This window comes from Perissodus microlepis, chromosome 19, assembly GCF_051167445.1.
Source record: "Perissodus microlepis isolate ML-2025 ecotype Zambia chromosome 19, ASM5116744v1, whole genome shotgun sequence".
Classification (NCBI taxonomy): Eukaryota; Metazoa; Chordata; class Actinopteri; order Cichliformes; family Cichlidae; genus Perissodus; species Perissodus microlepis.
The window spans coordinates 29,755,305-29,778,956 of NC_140479.1; the positions used below are offsets into that span (position 1 = coordinate 29,755,305).

The 23,652-nt window shown below is 38.5% G+C and overlaps 1 protein-coding gene across 1 annotated transcript; it reads right to left on the bottom strand.

Annotated features, from left to right (window-relative positions):
* Positions 1-1,031: 1,031 nt before the first annotated feature.
* On the bottom strand, positions 1,032-23,652 carry dnaaf9 (dynein axonemal assembly factor 9). The gene is made up of 37 exons (XM_084914401.1): positions 23,471-23,652; positions 22,492-22,571; positions 22,225-22,350; positions 22,013-22,137; positions 21,646-21,742; positions 21,364-21,470; positions 21,176-21,253; positions 19,583-19,684; positions 19,134-19,189; positions 18,883-19,018; positions 18,333-18,414; positions 18,134-18,170; positions 17,956-18,040; positions 17,792-17,868; positions 17,642-17,686; positions 16,935-16,980; positions 16,720-16,831; positions 16,396-16,466; positions 16,219-16,266; positions 16,035-16,125; positions 15,840-15,940; positions 15,482-15,625; positions 15,153-15,232; positions 14,936-15,037; positions 14,417-14,534; positions 14,093-14,181; positions 13,881-14,006; positions 13,557-13,682; positions 10,696-10,733; positions 9,460-9,595; positions 9,026-9,112; positions 8,257-8,363; positions 7,925-7,999; positions 6,938-7,125; positions 6,762-6,827; positions 6,027-6,120; positions 1,032-5,819 (listed from the first exon to the last, which is right to left on the bottom strand). The coding sequence occupies exons 1-37, from the start codon at positions 23,524-23,526 to the stop codon at positions 5,713-5,715; spliced, it is 3,441 nt and encodes a 1,146-aa protein (XP_084770527.1). The 5' UTR covers positions 23,527-23,652; the 3' UTR covers positions 1,032-5,712.

The following is a 23,652-nucleotide window of genomic DNA, read 5'->3' on the forward strand; positions in this document are numbered from 1 at the left end:
ATGTCTTTTGTTTTCTGCAGTCACAGTCACGCAACGTTGCAATTTAAGTCTCCAAATTATGTTAATTATGCAATAAAGGCCTGTCAATGGTCGTTTTACAATTGTCTTACTTACACTGATTTACCTGGTAGCTTCTGGAATACCTGTCACAAGTTCTCAAGATTTATTGTGAAGATTTGCTTCACAGGAGTTCTAAATTAAGACAGCTATTACTTTACTGGCCTTAAAGTACAAACAAAAATAAATTCCATAGAATTTCACTTTGTAAAATTGAAAACATCTAGCACAGTGGTCCATTGTTGTAGAGACCTGGACCCACTCAGCAGGCTTTGGCAGACACCAGCAAGAGCGATGAGCGTTTACATGTGGCCCTCATAATAGGCCACAAATAGCCTCAGTTCAGTGCCTCGGTAAAAATACAACAATAGAATGGGTGGGGAGGAAAAAAAGAGCAACTAATGGTGGAAGAGATATGGCTAGAGCGTGTTTTGAGTGTGCTAAGTGTATCTGGGCGGGTAGTCTTGCCTTGAGTCGCTGGGGAGAAACTGGCGGCACAGTGGTGGCAGAAGAGAGGCGAGGAAACACTGATGTCAGAGGTTAGCCATGTGGACGAATGTATCTGCCTGGCAACAATACAAGGACACACAGACTATCTTCACACAGCATGAGGAAATAAAGGGATCTGTGGGGCAAGATTCCTCTTGTTCTCTCTGTGCTATTCCAGCCGTCATTTCTCAAGTCCATCACACATAAGAGTGCGACGTAACTCAGACCTTCAACCTCCTAAGACCTGAACTCTTTCATGGCATGCATTTTTATTTTTTTGCTATTTGGGACCTGATGAATGTAAAAACAAAGAATTATCTTTTTACCTGATGTAGTTTCGGAGAAGAGGACATCAGGCCCTTGTAGAGCAAAATTTAGTATTGTGGTCTAAACAACCCAAAATGTGATGTCCACATATGTGGACGCCAGGTCCTAGAAGGTTAAATTCCTACATGTTGAATGAAATGATAAAGACAACAAACTCATTAAACTTATAAATATTTAATGTATTACGTGGTGCAATAAATACAACAATTAGTTTATAAAAGCATCAGTCACAGGAAGAAAAACAGAAGTTACAGTAGTTTTGTGCAAATGCAATTTGTTTTTGCTCACTTTCTGTGAACACTCTTAAAACAAGACGTGGAAGTCAGTTTGGCACTTCACAATACAAAGTTATTTTTTCCCCTTTCACTTTGGACGGCCTGTATAGGGAAGAAAAAGATTGAGCCCTTTGCTGAGATCTAATTCTGCCATCATGAAATCAAATGTTTGCCAACTTGAATCGCAACTGTTCCTTAACATAAATTACAACATCCTCATTTTGTATGCGGCCGTGCAGCCTGTTGCTATGTAGCTACAGACCCAAGACATTAACCACAACTTCACCTCCATCTTTTTCTTTAAGACTTGAGTTTGTAAGGGCAAATATGTAACCTCGGGCACAGAAATAATAATAACTACACCTGAAAGAACTCCTCGCCATCTGTAAGGACTGAGGAGTGAAGAGCATGTGCTCAAATTTAACCTTCTCGGAACAGAACGCCTCAAACAATTAGTATCAACGGACCCCGAGGCCTGAGAAATATTTGGTCAGTCAAAAATCCATTTGCGAGCTGCATTTTTTCTAATAAGCGCAAAAACACCATAAAAAGATCCACTTCCACTTTTAGAGGGTGGCCCCTTTTTTGAACACTGGAGCCAAACTAGAAAAGAACAGAAAAACCTTTAACACTGCATTATCACACTGCAGTATGAGAACGTCACATTTCCGTCCTTCCCAAATAACCAATTAACACCAAACTTTGTTTTTTTGTCCTATAACTTCAGCTACAAAATAGCTAGTCTCCACATACAGGATGAAGACACCAGAGTGCTCAGTCTGCCAGAGAGCTACGTAGCAGTCACACTGAGAGGCTTGTGGAGGGCTCTCTGGGGGTCCCATGTGCAAGAAAGAAGGGACCACCCAACTTTAGTCACAAACTAAATCCTCCTTTTTGCTTATTTCATAGGGGTGGGGCATACTCTGATGCAAAGCTTTACATTTTTGTATCCCAGCTTGTGCTAGGCACGTATCCTAAAAACATATGAATACAATTTTCTAGATCTTAAAAGAACTGAGACAAAAATGTACGTTTCATTTAAAAGACCAAATGAACTTGAACGAAAGACACAAAAGAAATGTAAGTGTGAACATAAATCAGAGTTGCTGTGGTGCCCTGCCCCTTTTACACCATATTTTTGGTTTGTTAGTGAGAATACCTGAATTATCCTGAGCCAGCCAGCGGCCTCCCTGTGTGTGACCTTGACTACTTTACCCTCTGGCTTAGTAAAAACACATTGCTTTAAAGAACGACTCCATGGATTCCTTTCACCAACACTGCTGAAGGACAGATCCTCGCCTGACAACACCTCCTCCCCTGGTGAAAGGGAGAGGGATGGAGTTCTGAATGCAGCTTTAATCTCTGCTTTTCTTAGCTGTAGCCAAGGCACTGCTGGATCTGAGAAACCTGATGTCTCACAACTTATCAGATTCTCAAGTTTGTTTGTTTTTTCTACAAAAAATTTGCATCTGCTTTTGCTTTTTGAAGCTTGTGCGAAAGGAAATGTTTTGTTTTGCACCTTGAATGCTCAATTCATGGTCTTACAAAAATACTATTTGTTGCTTAGAGGTCATTCAAATTCTCAGCAGATATGTAAAATAAATGCGATTATTTTCTCTTTGCTGTACCAGTTTGGTGAAAGGCAATTGTGTCAGAATATATGTCGTGGTATATTCACGTGACATCTCAAACATGCAAAATAGTGTAGACACATTTGTAGCAGTAATTATAGCGTACACTGTTAGTAGTGCTTTCATTTAAAAGTCACAAACATCTTACATAACCCTCACCTCTTTAAGGACCACTTTATGATCTCTTAGCCAATTAAGGTTACAACATCTCTGCTCTTGGACATAAAGCAGCTTTCAAAATGGTCTCCCATACATATTCCCAACAACTATTTCACTGTCAGTCAAGGCAACTCTCTGCAGTATTACATAACTACAGAATGACGGCAACTGTTGTTGCAAACAGACGGCTTAGAGTGCATCTCTGAAACGCTAAAAAGAACATCCAGCTTAAACGATAGTTATCATTTTGTCACCAGAGGATTTAAGTTATATATTATCCCACTCCATTAAAAGAAGCACTGTAATCTGTGTGCATTTTGTTATCCGTCATTTGTAAGCAGAGGTAATACCCCCCTGCCTCCCCTCCAAGGGGCATTTAATGTTGCACCAAGCCCTTGACTTGTTTTGTGAGCACTTGAAAGTGAGTGAAAATCAGAGACTGAGAATTTAGCAGCTCATTTGTTTCCTCAGTTATGTCCTTAAAGAGCTTTTTGAGGGTACTGTAAGTAGAATATATAAAAAGACAAAGAACAATTGCACTTCTTCATAGAATAAAAGAGAAGAACATCAGGAGAGGAGCTAATGGAATGACTAACTTGGGGTGAGCTCCTCCCTTCCTTGTGAGCCCCCCTTTTTTCTGGCTATCTGGAACATGTCAGAGCAACACATGTTAGAAGATGTACTTCACCGCTAGGTTATGTGCTATTTTAAAACTACGCATGATCGCTCCACACCTAGCACACCTAAGACTATATGGCTTGTTCAGGTCAAAGTGGATGGATGGGGCTAGCAGTGCTGGATCACTTAAATCTGCACAGACAGAGAGGTCACCTGGGGAAAAACCCCCAAAACTTGCTAATGATGTAATCACACTGTTTTTGTCTGAAAAGGAAAAAAGCACCGTCAGACAGTTATCCAAAATATGACAGCCAGAATTATGAAGGGTACCCATAACACACTGAGGTCACCACTGATCTAAAAATATGTTTTTAAAGGAGATTATAACAGCAAATGTTCACCTCACTAGCAAGCGTGCCCTCCATTTGAGGAAACTTTTGATTGTAGACTTGAAACGTAGACTGAACAGAAACATTTTTCCTCACTTATCCGTAAATCTCAGAGTTCTCACTGATTACAGACATTTTTTTTGGTACAGCAGCCACTGCAATATATCATGCAATTATAGCTGCAGCACTGTTTCTTAAAAGCATATTAGTGAACTGGATTGCACTAATATACTACACTGCTAACCCCATAATGAATGAAAGCCACTGAATCTCCAGATACTGAAGCAGGGTTCCTACACATTCTGCACCTCAAAATTTCATATCTTTTTGACGCTGTTATACTGAAATACTTGTTCAGTATAAATATTATAGATTAGTGGCTCTTTAAATATGCAGCTGTCGCAGCTTTTCCCAGAGAAATGACTGCCTATTAAACACATTTTCTTACAGGTCACAGAATTTCCAAACCCGTGTAGGAACCCTGATAAAAGGAAGACGTGCATAAAACATTAGTGTGACACACAATCGCAGAGCAAACAGTGGAATAACTCATTTAAACAAGACTGTAAGTCTGAGTCTCTGCAACATCACACCACTGATACAAAGCCTTATACCTTTTACTAATCGCTTTACTCATGTTAACCCTAATCTAGCCAATATTTAATAAAGCAGTATTTTCCCCCACTTTATTTCATTTTCCCTGTCCTCCCCAAATGCTGCCACTCAAAAGAATCAGGGGGATGTGTGAATTTTCAGCAAATAGTGGCACAATGAATGATCCACTTCTGGCTGTCTAAACGTTTTGTGTCTATTATCATGTGCTGGTGTAAACTAACTAACATTACAACAAACAGAACACAGGGCTATGATGAAGTTTGTGGAGGACCTCGGTAACCCCAGTAATTCAATACGTTTCATGACAGCCTCAGCTGTTTTACAACACTTTGCTGCTGGAATTGAAATCTGGTTAATTGCACTTTCGTAAGATTCCCTTGACATGTCTTAAAATAAAGCACTGGGACGGTCTATAGCTATGCGATTAATGGCATCATTCATCAGTTGTCTGTTGCCAACAGGCTGTCCAATGTTTACAGCTCAATGATCAAGTCTTCCTCTGCTGCTGTGTGGCTTGCAGACAAGCTAACAGGTGGACCATGGATTGGGTGACAACAGAGGAGGAGCGATTCTTGAGAAACCCCACCAGGGAGCCCACCAGAATCACACGGCTATCCACGCCTGCCCAGAAATAGAGGCATTAATTTGCCAACTGCGATAAACAGAAACGCACAAGGAGTGTGTGGCCCTTCCCTTCAATTGTGAAAGTCGCATAGCTTGCAGACTCAGTGGTATAATCATACTGGTTTAAAGGTGGAGATTTGTGTGGTGCTTGTTCAGATTTGTCTACAGCTGTGAGCAAATTGCATCTCTTGACAAACATGTCTTAATCTAAATTAGCTACCATAACAATGAAACCCAACTCACCAAAGTGCTAATGCTAGCGTAGTCTAAAGCATAGCAAACAGCCATACGATTACATAACCACCTTTTCATTGATGATTGAAGGCTCCAAATAAGAAATAAAATGATAAAGTAAATAAGAAAGGACTTCCAGCAGAAGCAGCTTGTGAAGATACATGATGTGTGACCACACACTGACTGCTCTAGTGGAGTGTTCAGCACATATCCCCTTTGCCCTCCCTCACCCCCCACAGTGGTTCCCTTACAAGGTAAATAAGACAGATGGAGTGAACATACAGGAAGATTCTATCACGGCTCAAAGAGGTCGGGCTGTCCCTGCGACTCCAGCTGACAGTTGAATTGCTCTATCTCCTTGTTGGCCTCAGCGATATACTCTTTAATGAATTCCTCCATGTCTAGGGTAGCAGCAATGTAAGGAAAACTGCAACACATGCACTCCACACAGCAGTATATAAAGATGCATCTCAGTATTCTTCACTGTTCTTCTGTGTCAAAATGTCAGTCAGTCAAATCAAACTGACTCATGACTATTTCAGACTTTTGTTCTCAAGCCTTAATGACAGGGACATACAGTTTTACAGTAACCCTTGTGAAAAGGATACTGGGATGGAAGTTTGTTTTATCTCCAAAGATGTCAACATATTGATAACCATTGTAGAAGTAGCCTGGTGGAAGAGGTTCCAAATGTCTGGTCATCTAAACAGAAACATACGATATCAGGTTCAGTCAAGATTATTGATAAAAGCCACAAGTCCCTCATCTAGCCCAATATTTAAGAATTAGCAAAACCTGATAAATAAAGACCAGACCACAAAAAAGAACAATGGCACCCATATTTAACATCAGTTAGAAAACTGTCTCTATCAGCAAATGTTAATGGTAACCATTTTTGTGCATTCATTGTTTATCAGATGTGTGTATAATCCTTTGATTTCATAAATGTGGTTAATGCATCCTAATTTGTAAAATGTTTTGATTTTATTTAGAAACTTACACATCTTTGTTTAAAACTGCTACAACTTTTGATGACGCAGTGATAAAATCAAACTCCAAAGATGAGCAATGATTTTGTTCTGGAAACAAAAAACTGGTAAACATGAAATTATGTAAAAAATATATAAACGTGAACACACTGGCATGTATGTAGATCAAAAAAAGAGGGCGTGCTTTCATCTTTAGTTTCTACAGTCTGCAGCATAGGTGTCAAAGTACTCCTGCCTTTGAGTATTTCTGCTTGTTTAGAGCCTTTTATGAAATATTATGTATTGCATGACAATTATCATCAATTATACCTATAGTCCCTATAGTTCTGAGCATGTTAGAAAGTGGAGACTCACGTGGATGCTCTTGATTTCTTGTGGTGAAAGGGTACTTTTGGTCTTCTTAGTTTTCTTTGCCTGCTTCTGTAAACGTAAGAAAAATCAAAGAAAGAAATAACACGTTATTTTTTAAAAACCTGACTGATGTTGTGTGATAACATGGCTATACATGAGTGTCAGTGTTCAGTGTCTACCTGCTTGGCGCACAGTCTTAACCAGTCCTTCAGTCCATCCTCAGTGAGACCAACACCATCAAAGAATAGGAAACAGGAGGTGTTGGTCTCTTTGGGACCCTGACTCAGAGGGTCACTGTTGTCTTCAGGGACAATTCTCAGGTTCCCACTCAGTGCATTGTAGCTCACTTCCATCAGCTGGTCTGAGTCTGGAGGTTTCACAGATGAAGCAGCTCAGATTTGAGTCTCAGTCAAGTTCACACCTTGTCTAACACCTGCTACAGCAGCTTCATATGTTACCAGCATGCTGTTGGTGGAGTGTTAATGTTTTAACATCCATACAGGGCTTCTGTTCCCAAAACGGCTCACAGAACCCGTGTGTACAAAACCAGATAAAAGCAAGATAAATACGTCCCACTTCAACAATACGTGTTGGATGTATATCAGCTAAATCGAAAAACTCAAACAAAATAACTACATGGATGTAAATGATACACTACCCAATAGGCAGCTACTAAAATATACATTAAGGGAAAGTCGGAGTCTCAGGCACCACACTGGTTTCATACTCTATCCTCCCAACTATACAAATATATTCACACTCGCTGAACATCTCCTCACAGGCACCTGCACTTTCTCCTCATGCAACAACTCTACACACGTCTTAAAATAAAAAATAACAAAAAGAGTGAGAAAATTATGTGAAGCAAACCAAACTAGTGGAATATGGGCTGAGTTCTAAGCACCAGACACCAGAGCAACAACCAAGCAAAATTCCTACCGTCAGGAGCTTCTTTCCTGCCTTGAGAGAAACCTTTTGTCTAATGATTCCCCAAACTGGGAAATGCAAATGTAGATTAAAATATTTCCCAAGGAAAGAAGTCACATTTGTTTTTTGTCATGTTTTTCATAAGCAAGTTCTTCAAAGTAGGATCTGAAATTTTCAAAAGTTAGCAGAAGTATATTTTATAAAGAGTAAAATCAAAGGGAAAAATATGTGAATCCTACCAGAAAATCTGACTTTTCCCCAAACATTGTACATATTTCCTTGGAAGGGGCTTGGCCGTAGCGATGACTTGATTGCTGCAGAAAAACAATGAGAGTTTGATCATTTAGTATTGTCGAGCAAATTATGTAAAGTGAAAATTTCCTAGAAAGCAAGTTTGTGACAAGACTCTAAAGCCATCCTTTGGGAGTACAGATGACTTCAAAGCAACGGCTGATAATTACTTGAACACCTCCATATTCGGAGGGAAGGCAGCTCATGTAATCACAACCAAATCCTTCCATCTCATATCTAGAGAGTCTGTCACGAGGCAGGGGGCTTCTTTCCATCTCACCTTTACAGTGGGTGACAAATAGAGGCCTCTCTAGGGGCCGGTTAAAAGCCACGCGCTGCTGGGTGAGGACCAGAGTCCCAGAACCAGAGCAGAAGCGCCCTTTGCACCTGGAACACAGAACACGTGAAAGTTAAATCTAGACCAAGCCAAATGTTTGTGCTACATTTTGTCTTTGGCTGGAAAGCTGTTTACTCAACCAGCTGCTCACAGTGAAGAGGCCAGTGTATGTGATTTGCTGCTAAAGTGCAAGACAAATTTCTAATTGCAGATTCTTTTAACAGCAGGTATAAACAAAACAAACATTTCTCGCTCCTTGATATGAGGGCATCTAAGAAGAATCCCAAACACACCCCAATATACACAAACTGTACAAATTAAAGGCTGAAGATGAGCAAATTAAAACGGGCCAGACTCTGGCCAGATACTGTGTATGATCTGAGAGGAGGATTTAGCAGCAGTTCATATTAGGCTGAGCATTGAGGCATGAAGACTGGCTGGACATAGTCCAAAGGAAAAGAGACCCCTCTGTGTACATGGCAACTGCATGGCCAACAGCTTGTTACTGTGCTGCCAGGAGGCAACTGGTGATAGAACACGAGATGCCCTGAGGGGCTTCATGCCAATCAGCTGCCGATACACACACCACTGTAGCTGAGCAGCAATTAAACTGCAGGGAGGCAGGACTGAGGAAAGCTGAAGCAGGAATCAATCTGTCATTCAGCAGCCAAGAGGTTGTGTGTTGACACAGGAGGACATATGGGTGCCTTACCATCCAGGGTAGAGGACGTAACGGGCTCTCAGCATCTGTGGCTCATTGAAGCTGCTCTCAGACAATATCAGATTCATATCTTCATCCCTAATTAGGGAGAAAAATAATAATAAAAAATATATATTTAACATTTAATATTCTACTGTACCAGTAATCTGTCTGTAAGTGTTTGCATTTTGAACACCAAATGTGACAAAGGAGTACTCTGATCTGTAGCAGACTGTCAATCACAACGATAAAATATTAAGTATAGCATGCATTGGGGAGTGTTCATTACACATTCAGGAGTTAACTGAGCCGTGCTCTGACCCAGAAGATTTAAACATAGACTCAGAGAGTGGAATAAAATGTAGCCTAGAGTGAATATTTTAGGCAAAGATAAAAGCAGTGAAATGACTGTTTGCAGCATTGATCATGATTCTGTGGGCGCCTACCTGGTGACAGCTCCTCTCTCTGCCAGTATGAAGGCAGCAGTGGGGTTGGCAGAGCGTACCAACTGCTGAACATGCTGCATGAGAGGGTGCTTCTTCTCTGCTGTCAGCCCAGTGAACACCACTGTACTCACAATACCTGACATACAACAAGGCACAAAAAGAGAATGAAAATTCCACAAGAAAATGGATCACTTTCCCAAAAAATACAGAATCTCCTCAGTTTTGTCCCTGCTGAAATACCGTATTTCACACTACATTTAATTTATTGTCCATGCCACTGCTTTTTTTCTGCCTGAAAGCAGAATATGCATTTTGATCACCTCACATGAGCTGACTGATATAAAAGGGAACTACATATTTTTTCCCTTCACAGTTTTTCCTCCGCACTGCCCCAAATTAGGATCCAGTAACAAAGATGGGAAATATGATGACAGTAAAGCCAAAAATGTGAAAGTTTTCACTTGAGAATGTGAAATGGAAAGTAAACCATCTCAAACATACAGTAATGTTTGCACCAATGAGGTGTGAAATGTTTTTATAGCTCTGACTGTATGTAACAACATCTCTAAAAAACATTATTTAAAACTTACTATGTCACAAAATAAACTGTATTAGTATTGTTGCTATTTTTACCTCCATCACTGAGTTGTATTTACAAAACACTTTAATTAAATGAAATTGTTTTATTTATATAGTGCCAAATCACAACAGCATTCATCTGAAGGCGCTTTAGGTTGTAAAGAAAAGATACTACAATAACACAGAGAAAACCCCAACAATCAAAAGACCCCCTATGAGCAAGCACTTGGTGACACTGGGAAGGAAAAACTACCTGTTACCTAGGCAACAAGAGCCTTTTATGTCCATTAAGTGGTGATGTGTCAGCTAGAAAGTGATGCACAACGAGCATATCGTTTTATATAAATGGTGCTTAAGAACTAAAAGTTTTTACCTCCATATTTTTTATAAAGCATCTTACATGTCAGCAACTCTAAGGTAAAGAGCATCATATTTCATAAGTCAACACTTTCTAGTACAAACAATACAAAACTTTGGTTAATTGATAAATGGTCTGTAACAATTCATAATGCAGCTACAGGCCGATAAAGAAGAGTCTAACTTTGCTGTAAACAAAAAAAAATTCTAACTATCTATCGACATGGTCCTTTCTCAGCATTAAACATACTGTGCTGCTGGACAGGTGAATGAAAGCGCAGTGAAACAGACTAGACTAACCTTGGCTGAGCTGCTCCAACAGCTTAGGAAAAGCAAACCTAAAAAACAAAATGACAAGAAGAAATGAGAGAGGAGAACTACAGTTAAATATTAAACATATTCTAGAAACTACCTAATGCAAATGTTATTTTTGACTTGAGACGCTCACTGCTGCACTATAGGTTCCATACTAAACAACACACAAGAGGTGTATTTAAATGTATTCACTTTTCTGCCCTCTTTATTTTGCCCATGTCCTGTGTCACCACATCATCCTTAATAAGAGCTCTATTTCTGATTAATGAATGCATGCCATCGTTGAGCAGCAATAAACAGACTAATTCCACATTATGGGCCTTGGCCATAACGTATGACATCAGGACTTTGACTGGCAATGGACCAATGGAACATCTTTCTGTAAATTAATTAATTAAAATTCATTGTAACAATGTATCCTGAGTTTTCATATCGATCTGTGTTATACACCACTTTCTGAAGTCTCCTTACAACCACTACCCTTCTTTGGGAGCCTGCAGGCTTGGGGATCAGCAATTTGAAAGGCATTTATCTTTCCTGTCCTGACGTAATGAACTGTCTGCATCCATCACAAAGAATAGATCATGACTGACTGATGAGCTTCTCTGAGGGGGGGTTGCTGGCCACACATGTGGATCTGGGGGATTAAAGGGCTATGCTGAAGCGGGTGACAGGCAGGTCAGACCTAAGCTGGGCTAACCGTATCCAATTAGCGCCATAGTAGGGGTCCACAGACCTCCATACAATCTGTGGCAACAGACAGGGACAGGAGGCTTGATGAAGATGCCTCAATTGGAAAAGTCACTGCTAACTGCATTGTTAGCTAAATTCTTATTACACATTTTCCACTCCTGAACTAAGTAGGTACTGTGTTTAACTGAAAGGTCATCACTGCATGATTAATGCATGCAATTCAAGACATATTTCATATTAAGCCTAGCTTGTGACACAAGCACAGACAATTTTTAGAATTTTGCTCATGCACATCTCCACAGTGGAGACAAACAACATCTAACTGAAGTACAGACTTTAAGATTTACTTTAAGGGGTTTACCAAAGTTTTATATATAGTCCCAGATTTTCATAGACTCAGATTTAGGTGCACAACTGACTGACAGGCACTTTCATGGTCATGAGAGGCCTAATCGCTCGTTAATTCATGACAAATGAAACAAATAAAATATCTGGAGCTGATTCAGTTTTGAACTTGTAGCTGGTAACTGTTCACTGCAACTCTCAGCATGAGGTCCAAAGAGATCTTTGCAAGAGGACGGACTCATAAGGTTTAAAATAAAAAATAAAGCTATAAGAGACATAACAAACACTTTAAAAATGGCAAAATTACAATCTGGTGTATTCTTATAAAGAACGAAAGCATTGACCAGCTCAGCAACAACAAAAGACATGAAAGAAAACAGAAGACAACTAAAGTCCATGATTACATAATTCATCACATGGTTCAGACCCCTCACGACACCTCACAACTCAATAACACTCACGAGGAGGCAGACATGCTACTGATAAAGTCTATGATCCAGAGATGCCTTCCTGAATGTAATTACAGTGGATTCATAAAAAGGTGCAAACCACTGGTTACACTCAAGAAGCCCTTAACAGAAAAATTCTTTGGACAGGTGAAACCAGCATTAACCTGTATCAGAATGATGGGAAGACAAAACTGTGGAGCAGGAGAGAAACAGCTCATGACCGGAAACATACCACATCATGTGTCAAACATGGTGGAGACAATATTATAACATGGGCCTTTGGAATTAAGTCTCTAGTCAAAAGCATGCTATAAAACAAATCAAGACTTTCCTGAATATAATGATGAAAAACAATTACTGTATTTAAAACAGTAAAATTTGTGCAATTAGTTTTCAGCCTCTGAAAATGTTTTTTTTTTTGCATAAAAATGACTTTAATTCCTAACCAGTACATGGAATTTATATGTGTAGTTAACATTTGTCAAGCTTAGTACCCAGAATCTAGTTATTATAGCTTAACTAACAAAGGATTTGTTATATAACGTCTATTGATTTTTTAAATGAAAGTTCTGATGAAGACAGATGATGGCACAAAGCATGCAAAGACTACACCCTTTAGACTGGCCTTGTGTGTATGAAAGCATCAGGGGCTTGGCCAAGCTTGGCCTGCTTTGGAAAAACAGCCTATCAACCGGAGTAGTATGCCATATTGTGTTGAGCTGCTCAGTAAATCTATGACAGTGAGAAGCTCTGTAAACACCATCTAAAGCCTGTAACAAAAGGAGAGTGAGATTAAATGTAGAGCTGATCCTCTCTGTAAAAAGGGACCCAGCCTTGAGTTTTAATAGCTAAAAGTGTCATGTAACCTTTTCCTGGAAACCTCCAGCACTTTAACAATTTATGAGCATCTCCTGTCTGTAATTATCTGGCCTGTCCATATGTTGCTTGAAAATATACCTGAGTGAAACCCTTAATACTGGTGCGTTTGACCTCACTGAAACTCTTAAACTTTGCACAACAAACTGAAATGTGTGTCATTTCAGAAATAATCTTTGTTGGTAGCAAATTACTTTATTGCACATCTGCTCATGTGCTAGAAAAATCTATGGTGGACACGCGTGTTTCAGGAAACTAAGCACACAGAGAGGTGAATGGCAAACTATACAACAAAAGTAATATATAATTTTTCATCGTTAAACTGGATCAATGAATTGACTTTAACTGCTGTGAAGCTGGGCTGACTGCACTTGCAGTCCTCTGCATTTTTCAGAGTCATGGTGATTTACTTACCACTAGTTACTATAATCCAAAATTGTTTTATATCTTAAAAATAGCAGAGAGAAATATCTCAAATCGTACCTGTGCTCGATAAAGGAGGTGAGAGGGTTCACACAGGCAGTAACTGCACCAATTGTGAAGCATGCCTGAACAACTGGGTCAGGATGGAAGAGCACAGCCTGGACCACATCTAGAACATCTGTATATCTGTAAGTAGGAACATTCACAAATGTAAACAATATTGATCTATTCTATACTCAGCATCCTGTATGTTTTAATAGTTTCATATTCTAAGCTCTTTTATATTAGATGAATACATCTTTAATATTAAAAGGTACAAGTCTTATGACTGGTCTTCTTTAGGTCTAAAGCACAAATTAGTCTTAACTGCTCATTTTTTCTTACCCCGGTGTGAGCACCAACAGACGGGGTTTGCCTCTTGTACCTCTTTGGCTCTCCAAGAAGCTGGACAAATACTTTTGGAGATGAGAAGCTGAGAAACTTTCCGGAGCAGTCTCATAAACCACCCACCTGTGAGTGCAATAATTGAGAAACTTGTGTATATTTGGTTGTGTTATAAGTCTGGTATTTACTGTGTTACTTGAGAAATTTTGTACCTTTCACATTTGTGGTTTAGCTGGACTGAGAAGTTGCAAAGTATCTTCTTATGGCTTCCTGGCAGTCCAGTGATGATGGTGATGACAACCTTTTCACACATTAAAAAAGCCCACATCAGATATTCATTAAATCAGCTTTATTATAATTAAACTAGGTGCTAGATAAGAAAGCAATCAGAAAATGATTTACTATGTCTACAATCTTTAAAGAGAGAGAGAGAGAGAGAGAGAGAGAGAGAGAGAGAGAGAGAGAGAGAGAGAGAGAGAGGGAGAGAGAGAGGGAGAGAGAGAAGGATTCACTGCATCCTAAGACAACATACTCACCTTGTCTCCCTGACAAGGGGGTATATTCCTAAGCTCTGCAGAGGGAAAGAGCATCCCCAGGTGGTCATACATAATGGGCTCTTGACCAATGCTACTAAGAGCAAAATGCTGAAGAAACCTGGTACAGGCCAGAATACAGGAATCAGTGAACAGAAATGTGGTTGACACAGACCGACATGCCTAGACAAACCTATGATTGCATTTACTGTATTGTGTTTACATGCCATTACTGTCTAAAGAAAACAGCAATTGAAATTACACTGATAATGCAAAATAACACTATGGACATAAATAAAGGAAAAAGAATGCATTTCTTATTTTGGCTCTTTGATCATATATACTCTGTGTCAGCATAACAGACCTAAGAAGTGTAGATGGTCAACACTGATTGAAACAGTGAAACACAGGCTTAAAAGCTATTTTGGGAGTGCATACTCATGATTAAGCAACACCTAGCATCAGGTTTTACTACTTGTTTGATCCAGTTCTGGAGCACTCTGTTGCTGCGTGTGTACTAACATTTCCTGTCCTGGCAGCTGACAGTATGAAGTCTTCAGGCTGCCTCTGCGTTTGGCCATTGGTGGCTCCTGACTGTCGTGCAGCTTCTGCAGCTTGGTGTGCCTGAAAGAGGAAAACAGAATGTCTACCCTGAAACAAATCTACTTATCCGTCTACCTACTCAAATGATCATACTTCACAATAGCTGAAACTGGCAAAGCAAGCACTGTTTGCTTACATATTTTTCTGGTTCCACGTCAGGTTGTCTTGGTCCAAGAATTGCAGAGCGAGTCCACAGCTTTTCCACACAGACAAAACCTACAAAAATAAGATAACAGGTTTATACAAGTACAACCGTGGCTTTAATGGGAATAATATAAAGAGAAAGGGGGCTAAAACACATTTTAGTATATAGTAGACAAATAAATAATGACATTCTTGTGCCAACAAGAGAAGTGTTAATTGGATATTCTTAAAAATTAATTAATTAAAATGATAAATTCACCAGAAAAAACAAACAAACAAACTTAATGGACAAACTTGCTAATGAGATTTTACCCCTCTCACCTTAGAGTAGAAGGCCCTCTGGCTCTTAGACCTTGGAAGTAGAGCAAAGACCAAACACCTATCAGAGCTGTGGAGGGGGAATGGAAGGTGGGGGAGCAAGCTGTCCTCATACTCTACAAACAGAGAAGCCACAGTGCTGGAGTCCTGGTGATAAAATGACACCCAAAACACAAGAAGTAGGAATGAGAAATCCAATATAATATGTTTTATCATACTTTTACATGGAAGGTACTGAAACTCTGAATTTTAACTGTTAAACAGATGTTGCACAGACATATATAGGTGTGTAAAGATGAACTATCATATGAGAGCTAAAAATGTAGCTCTCATATAATAAAACGAGTAGTTTTATGCATACCGGATTGTAAAACTTGACTTTGCTGATGTGATCCTTGGAAATAGTAATGCTTCCATATTGAGAATGGATAAACAGTCCCTCAGAAAAGAAAATGATCTTTCCTGAAATCAAAATTTGAATAAACATTTTGAATGATTGCAGGAAAATCAAAATAGAAAATGCTAAATTCCTCCCAGGTTTTTCAACAATGCTCACCTTCTTCAGGAGCTGAGAGGTGGCTGCTGGACAACACATATGCAGCATCTGCTGCAGTCAGAACTTTTCCCAAACAAGTACCATCGTCATCCTGTTTAAAACAAATAATGTAGATCATCAGGTTGTACATGAAGGACATAGACAAGCAACCTGTAGTGCTATGAGCAGAGGCTTTGGAACCTACCTTAGTGAGCTGCTGAGCTTGTTCAGACTGCTTGACATCAGATTCCATCTGAAAACAAAATGACAAAAAAAAATCAAAAGTCAAAGAAAATGCTATGTTTATATCACAGATTCAGCATAGGTCTGTCAGATTACTCCAAATATTGGTTCTGATTTCTACATTCAGTACCACACATACCAGCCAGCAGGCGTAGCGAGGCACTGTTGCAGTCAAGATGGTGTAGCAGCTGTCTGAGGACACAGTGCCATCTACAGGAGTAGAACCAGACATGTTTAACGTGGGGAAACAAAAAACAAGCCAAAGAATGACAAACACAAGATGCACAACAAACACAATCCATGGCACTGGAAATAAGATATTTTTGTACTACTGTGATGACTGTAGATGACTTTCGGCTTTTTATGTTTGCAGTGATTTGCAGTGGATTTGTAATGTTAATTATGTATATCAAACTTCGTTTGCAGATTGAAGCAATCCATTCAAATCTAATCTGTACTGTACCTCTCTGTTGAATGCTGATACTGGACTCCAAGAAGGATTCAGAGAAGACTACAGATCCCAGTTCCCCCCTGTCCCACTGCAGGTCTGGGATGTCATGGACAATCAGGGAAGCCTTAAGGAACATAGAATTATTGCAAATGTAGAACATTGTGTACACAAATAATTTTATCAAAAACCTTTGATCAAACAAGTTATAATGTGCTTCTCTAACTTACTGTTTTTATTACGTAGCGGCTGTCTTCATTAGTGAGAGGAATTATCCTGAAAACAAATAAGAAAAAAAGTTTTAAGAAAGCATCAATTTGGGATATAGTTTTCAGATAACACAATGAAAACACTGTTCACTGACTTCACCATATTTGAATGCTTAAACAGAGGTTCGGGGCAATACTTCAAAATGTTCACTATCATCGTGATCTATATTGCAAAAAAAAAAAGGGCCATAACGATAATCCATAACACTGACCTACTTCCTGATAATATTCTAAAACTGCTATTTAAAGGAGATGGAGAACACAATTTGAGGGGGAGTTAAATTCAAATAATTTTTGTGGAGTTTTTTTGCATCTGTATTTGGAGTAAAGCTGTGGAACAGACTGAGTGATGAACTGAAGCAAAGTCCAAAAGCAAGGTACAGGGAGGAAGAAGGGCTTTTATTGGGTGTTCCCACCCACAACTTAACCTATATGTGTGTACATGTGCATGTATAGGTATGTGCATAATTTGGCAAAAGAAGGATTTATGTTAGGACAGGACATAAACAGGAAGTAAAGAGCTGACTATTAGTTACTAAATATGTTAAATTATTTACTGATTATTATTTTCCTCATGTTTTTTGTCCTTTTGTTTGTATTTCTGTATATCTACAAATCTTTGTATATTAAGCCACAAGCAAATTTGAGAACGTGCGGATAACACCCACATTCCTTGCTTATTCACTGCTTGAATGGTGAATTCACATTTGGACCTGTAGAGAGCAAACACAAGAGCAAAGGGATATAACATATACTTTAAACCTTTGATCAAGGTCTGACACAGTTGATGATTGAAAAAAAAAGTAATCAATTGCTACCTGAGAAAACTGCGATACTGGCTTAAATTCATCGAGTCCAATGACATCAGAAAGGTGTTCTCAGCCACATCCTTAGCCTACAAAGGATTACACAGTGAACAACTGTATATGCTAGAGTACATGCTGTAAAGCCACTGCTAAAATCTGTGTACTTTTTCTCTAACCTTGGTAGCGCTGGTGGTACAGGAGTAGCATTTGATTCCCGACAGAACTGCTTGAATGGCAGCTGAATAAATCTGTGACAAAACTCTGAAGAAAAAGAAAAGTTTTCGTTAGATATTCTCAAACGTTTGACACCCAACAGCTTAAAGGGAAATGAAAGATTAAAAATTAAACACTTACAAGACGTCTGTCTTCTTTTGCTCTGTGTTCTGATTTCCTGTGAAAAATACAAGGGGAAAATGTTATTACTGCTTTAACTATGGGTTAATATATCATATATTGCAGTCTCTGAAGTACTAAGGACAACAAAGTAAATATAAGATGTTCTAAATATGCAACAGATGAATAGACACAAGTAAAGTCACACAATAAACTTCACCAAGATATGGGTTGTGGGTAGTCCCAAAGAAATAGGTCCGAGCGCAGGCTAGAGGTCCTTTGGGAGCCACACACTGGAGAATCTAATGGGGTAAAAGGTGTTTTGTATGAATGACATGAACAGCAGAACGCTCCCACTTTACAAACAACACAAGTAACATTGTTGAGACCCAGAATTTGCAAACTGACCTACATCTCTTATTTACAGGAGGACATAGTAACAGACTTAGTGCTCCCGATGACTTATCAAAATGCTGCCCAGTAGATGGTGCTGCAGCTAATTTTTTCTCTTTTAATTGAGTAATTTTTTTTATAGCACATTCATTAGAAGTGGAAAAAAATCCACTCCATTTGAAATAGTGGAGTCTTAACAGAGGTCTTTGAACCTAATAATCACTTTGGCATTTGTCCAGTCATTACCAAATGTTTTATAGTAATGGGTGTAGATGTAGGGTTATATTATTTATTGATGATTTAAATTTCTGCTTCGTACTTGCTCTCTGCTCTACCCCAGAGAAGTTATTATCCTTCACTATGCTGCTGTTCCTCACCATGTGTCTGGCTGCAGAACCTTGAGGCCCTGTGTTGCGGACCTGATGACTCTCTGAGGGAAAGTTGAATAAATAGTTCTCCAGATCTTCTAAGGCAGAGTGTTTCCCAAACAACACATAGGGCTGCTGACATTTACTGAAATAAAGAAATGTTTCACTGAGCAAAGGTGTGTGTTTATTTCATTCCACGCCAACAAGACCACAGATAAACATCATTTCAATATTTACACACGAGTGAATATAAAGAATACCTTTTATCTGTGATTTTGCTTGAGATCAGTCCATGAAGGTAATAGGAACGGAATGCCTGCAGATTGTTGAGAATACACTTTATGTATACACAGAAGTAGGTACACTCTACTTCTGTTAGACCGATAAAACCCCCCTGCTGTCTGCAAATACTCTTTGCATTTGTTATAAACTGCATAACATTTGTGCAGACAATCTTTTTTCAGCTGCTACTCTTTGCAACAGAACTGGCAACAAAGTCTGATTAGTCATTCAATATTATGACTAATTATTATGACAATATTAAATAATATTTAATATTATTTGTCTTTTCACTGTGTAAAAAAAAGCAGTTGATGTCTCTTTTTTTGGAAAAAGTATATCCAGAAAAAAATTCAGAACAATTGAAATTACTCCAAATATCACACAGCAGTTATTCTAGTTTTGTGAGGATATGAAGGTATAACTGTACCTCCCCTGCTTGTGCTTCAGAGAGCTCCAAGATAGAAAGATGACTTTCCAGGTCCATGCCCGAGAAGAAGCCATTCCACTGTTTCTCAAAGTTTACCAGGTCCTAAAACAAAACCAACAGCACTCAGGTAATACTACATATCTCTTTACATACAGTACCGTGGAGTCCCTCATTCCTTTGTTTTTCTTGGAAAATGGGAAATAGGTGCAGGGATTTAATAAAACATAGTTTCTAGAATTCTAATGAGCTTGAAAGTCAATATTTGGTATGACCAGCTTTATTATTCAAAACAGCATAAACTCTCTTAAACAAGCTTTCCTATAATATGCTAAAGTAATCTTTAGCAATAGTCCTCAGGATTCTTGAAGGAAAGACTTCTGTCCTGTTTCTCTGTCAAAATGATCCCACTGCTTCAATAATGTTGAGGTCCAGAATTTGGGGAGGCCAATACATGAGTGATCATTTTCCAGTGTGTGGTTTTCTACCCAGTTATGCTTTCTTAGGATTATTCACGTCCTGAATAATAAAACTGTCACCAAGCTGTCATCTAGACACTTTCTAAATGTTAATGCATGGCGGATCAAAATCTGGCTGTGCTTTTCAGCATTCATAACATGATCAGTTTTGGTAAGATCCCAACACCACTGGCTGACATTCAGTGCTAAACCATGACAGGGGTTCCAGATGTTTTTACAGATAGTTGTAGAAACTCACTGTTGTATCTCTCGCTCTACATACAGTATAGACAACAATTTTAACCAACAATTTCATTTGTACTCATCACATATAAGAACTGTTGACACCGTTTTTCAGTCTAGTTCTTGCACATTTTATGAGTTTTTGACAGCCACTCTTCAATCAAGATCATTTCTGATGAGGTTTCAGTGAACACTAGATGGATCAACTAAAGGACTGGATTCATCTGTCAGGTCCTGTGTCAGGTGTTTGCTGATATGACTTTCAAATACTGTTATCAGCCATAGAGTTTTTTAGACCTACCATTTCTTCTTTTGTCCTCTACTTGTCCAGTATCCTCATTTTTTAAGGGACAATGTCCCCAGTTAATACGTCTTTGGCTAATAGCGCTGTAGGAATCACTTTGTTGGATCAAAAAAATTTTTTTTGCTTGTCAATCTGTTATTTTTTTTATATTTTTTGTAGATTCAGTTAAGGAAATCAGCACAAATTATGTGTTCCCATGATAGGCTGTTAGTAAAAAAGTGGCTAAAGATACAATTGGAAATTGAATTGGTGGTTATTAATTGAACTGAAAAAGTGAAAAAGCAGCCAATGTCAAGAAAAAACCTTTGAACGATTGCTGAAGACCACGTCAGCAATTACAAGAAAGTCTAGCAAAATACAGATTGAAACCATTTCACAGTACTGTGCTTACTATGACTTATAGTTACCAAATAATGATTTATATATTAATGGCTAGTCCAAAAAAATGATTCCTAATAGCGGCACTGGATGTTTGGCAATTTAAAAAAAACTTCAGATGTCAGATGATGAAGTACTGTAAGCCTCGCCACTAAAAGTAACAAGAAACTTTCAAATTTGGTAAAGCGGACAGAAAATTAAACTCATTGTTACCTCTGTGAGGACATTATCCAGCGACACTGGGTCGAGTCTGTTGTAAACCTGCCACAGATTCTCACTCATGTCCATTAGCTGCATAAGTAGAGATACATAAAACAAATAAACAAACAAACAAACAAAAAGAAGCATAGGATCCCAAGAACTTTCTACATATTGTTGTTTCTTTTGCTGTTAGGCTTTACCTTGTATTTCATGGTAAAAAAGCTTCCTCCACCAATGCCTTCCAGAGCAAAAGCTTGAAGCAGAGGCCATTTTTCCACCATAAACATATCGAACTTCTGGATTTGTCCTAAAATTAACAGAAACTAACTAAGTTTAACTAGGTTTTGTTAATTGGGAGGTCTCATTTCAGAAGTAGATGAAACTAACACAACAACATGAATTACAGTTTAAGAAGACATTTTAATTTCTTTGAAAGACACAAGTAGTAAATGATGGGGAAATTAAAATGTAAAAACATGTACCTTGCGAGCTGTAAGGTACTCCAATGTGACAACAGTCCTGCACCATTGCAACAAAACTGGAGATTTTAAATTCTTCTGCTGCTTCTTCATCTTCATACTGTAAGTGGAAGGAAAAGACGACAGTAAATGTAAGCTTTAGAATAGAATAACAGAATTACAAACACTGCTGCAAAGAAACACATTTTAAAGGAAAATCCTCTTGTCATTGATGACAATAAATGTGCTATCATTGTGCAGTCAATGAGTTAAACATGCAACCTGTTAAACCTAAGTACTTCTTATTTAATCGGCTAAACAGGAACTGTAATAAAGTGAGAGGTATAGTTTTTTTTCTCCTTCTTCTTCTTATTTATCTATTTATTTTTACCTCTGTTTCTGTCATGCAGTACAGGTGTAGGTTTCTCCAGTGGGACACATAGGGCAACAGGTAACTGTAGTTCAGTGGGTTGCAGTACAGGTGAACACAGTCCACCTTAATCAGCAGGATTACATCTGACACAAGGACAAGTGATGTGTCAACGCTGATAAAAACTAAAGCATGCACAAAAATATGACATGCATATGGAGACCCACACTCACCATCCAGCATTTCTTCAGGAAATTCCTCAAGGCCATGCTCCAGATTCACCTGGTTTTGTTCATATAGTCCATAGAACAAGTATTTTGCCAGCTCAGTGCACCCCTCATTATATCTGCTATCAATTCCTAAAATAGAGAAAAATACAATAAATAAAGTTTATGGCTTTAGAGTGTCCAGAGAAAATATTCAATTCACTTTCTATTCTGCTTAACAAACTTTGTTTTAGCCTTAACAACTAACACATCAAAGTTTCTGACTTAACATACCGAGAGAGCACAGGATGCCATCAGGAATGGCAGTGCCACTTCCACAGAGCAGAGCCTGAACTTGACGCAGACGACAGCAACTGAAAAGCATGATAATAAAACCCCCCATAAATAAGTACAAAGTCATGGCTTTCATGGTTATTGATGACGCATTTTAGATAGAAAAGTAATTCTTCTTTTTGGAAAGATAGAGCTTTTGTTATGCCAAATTTACGGAAGCTAATGAAGTTGCATGTTATTGGCAATTTGAGCCCATTTAATTGCAGACTGATATCAGACTGACTGTTGTGTGGCTTTCCTGACAGTATGCTTGATAATCTCATTTTGTGGCAAAAATAAAAAATAAAAATAAGATAAAAACAAAGTGAGTTGACTTCATTTTACTATTAAAAAACGCTATTGTCAAAGTTTATCTTTGAGGACATAACTTGCAGTTGAAAACAGGTCATAAATTACAATATACGTTATTGCAATATTCAGCATATCGCAAAACGTTAAAAATCGCCACAATATGCTATCGTGAGTAGTATTGTAATAATATCGTGTTGTGGGGTGTCTGGTGAGTCCTACCTCTAGAAATAATATAGTTGTAACACAGGTTCACCTGATAAAATACCCAATAGTATCAAGCATTAACTTATTTAATAGGATTCATTTAGATAATTTTAGAATTCTTCGTTTACGTCACTGTTAAAATTGTAACAACATAAACTGCCTCTACTGGGATGCATTGAATGGTAGCAAAACTATTATGCAGCTTGACCAGATGTTTTTATTAATAAAAAATATAAACTTCAGCTGGTTTGAAACGTTGATAATGTGGGCATTACTATACGCTATTCAGTCAAAATTAATAACGATAACTGGCGTTGATACGTCGACTAGTAATGGAGAGTGGTTCTGTCTAGCGTTAGCTACGTTAGCATAGCAGCTACGGTGAAGCATTTTCTAACAAAACACAACTCGATTCAAACATCACCTCACGGCTGGGTTGATTCCAGAGAATTTCCCGTTAACTTTCCTTATACTGGACATTGTAATTGTTGTCACCGTTCACACAAAACCGACAAAGCGTTGCGTATTTTTCCGTATCGGGTCGTGTAACTACATTTTCTTCTCCATCACCCTGGAGAGTGTCTACAGAAGATAGCATAGCAACGG

Coding starts and splice junctions, on each gene's coding strand:
- dnaaf9 (XM_084914401.1), bottom strand. CDS start 23,526: ATGTCCAGTATAAGGAAAGTTAACGGGAAATTCTCTGGAATCAACCCA. Junction 18,415..18,882: donor GTTCTGCAGCCAGACACATG/GTGAGGAACAGC, acceptor TTACCCCATTAG/ATTCTCCAGTGTGTGGCTCC. Junction 14,007..14,092: donor CTAAACCACAAATGTGAAAG/GTACAAAATTTC, acceptor TTGCACTCACAG/GTGGGTGGTTTATGAGACTG.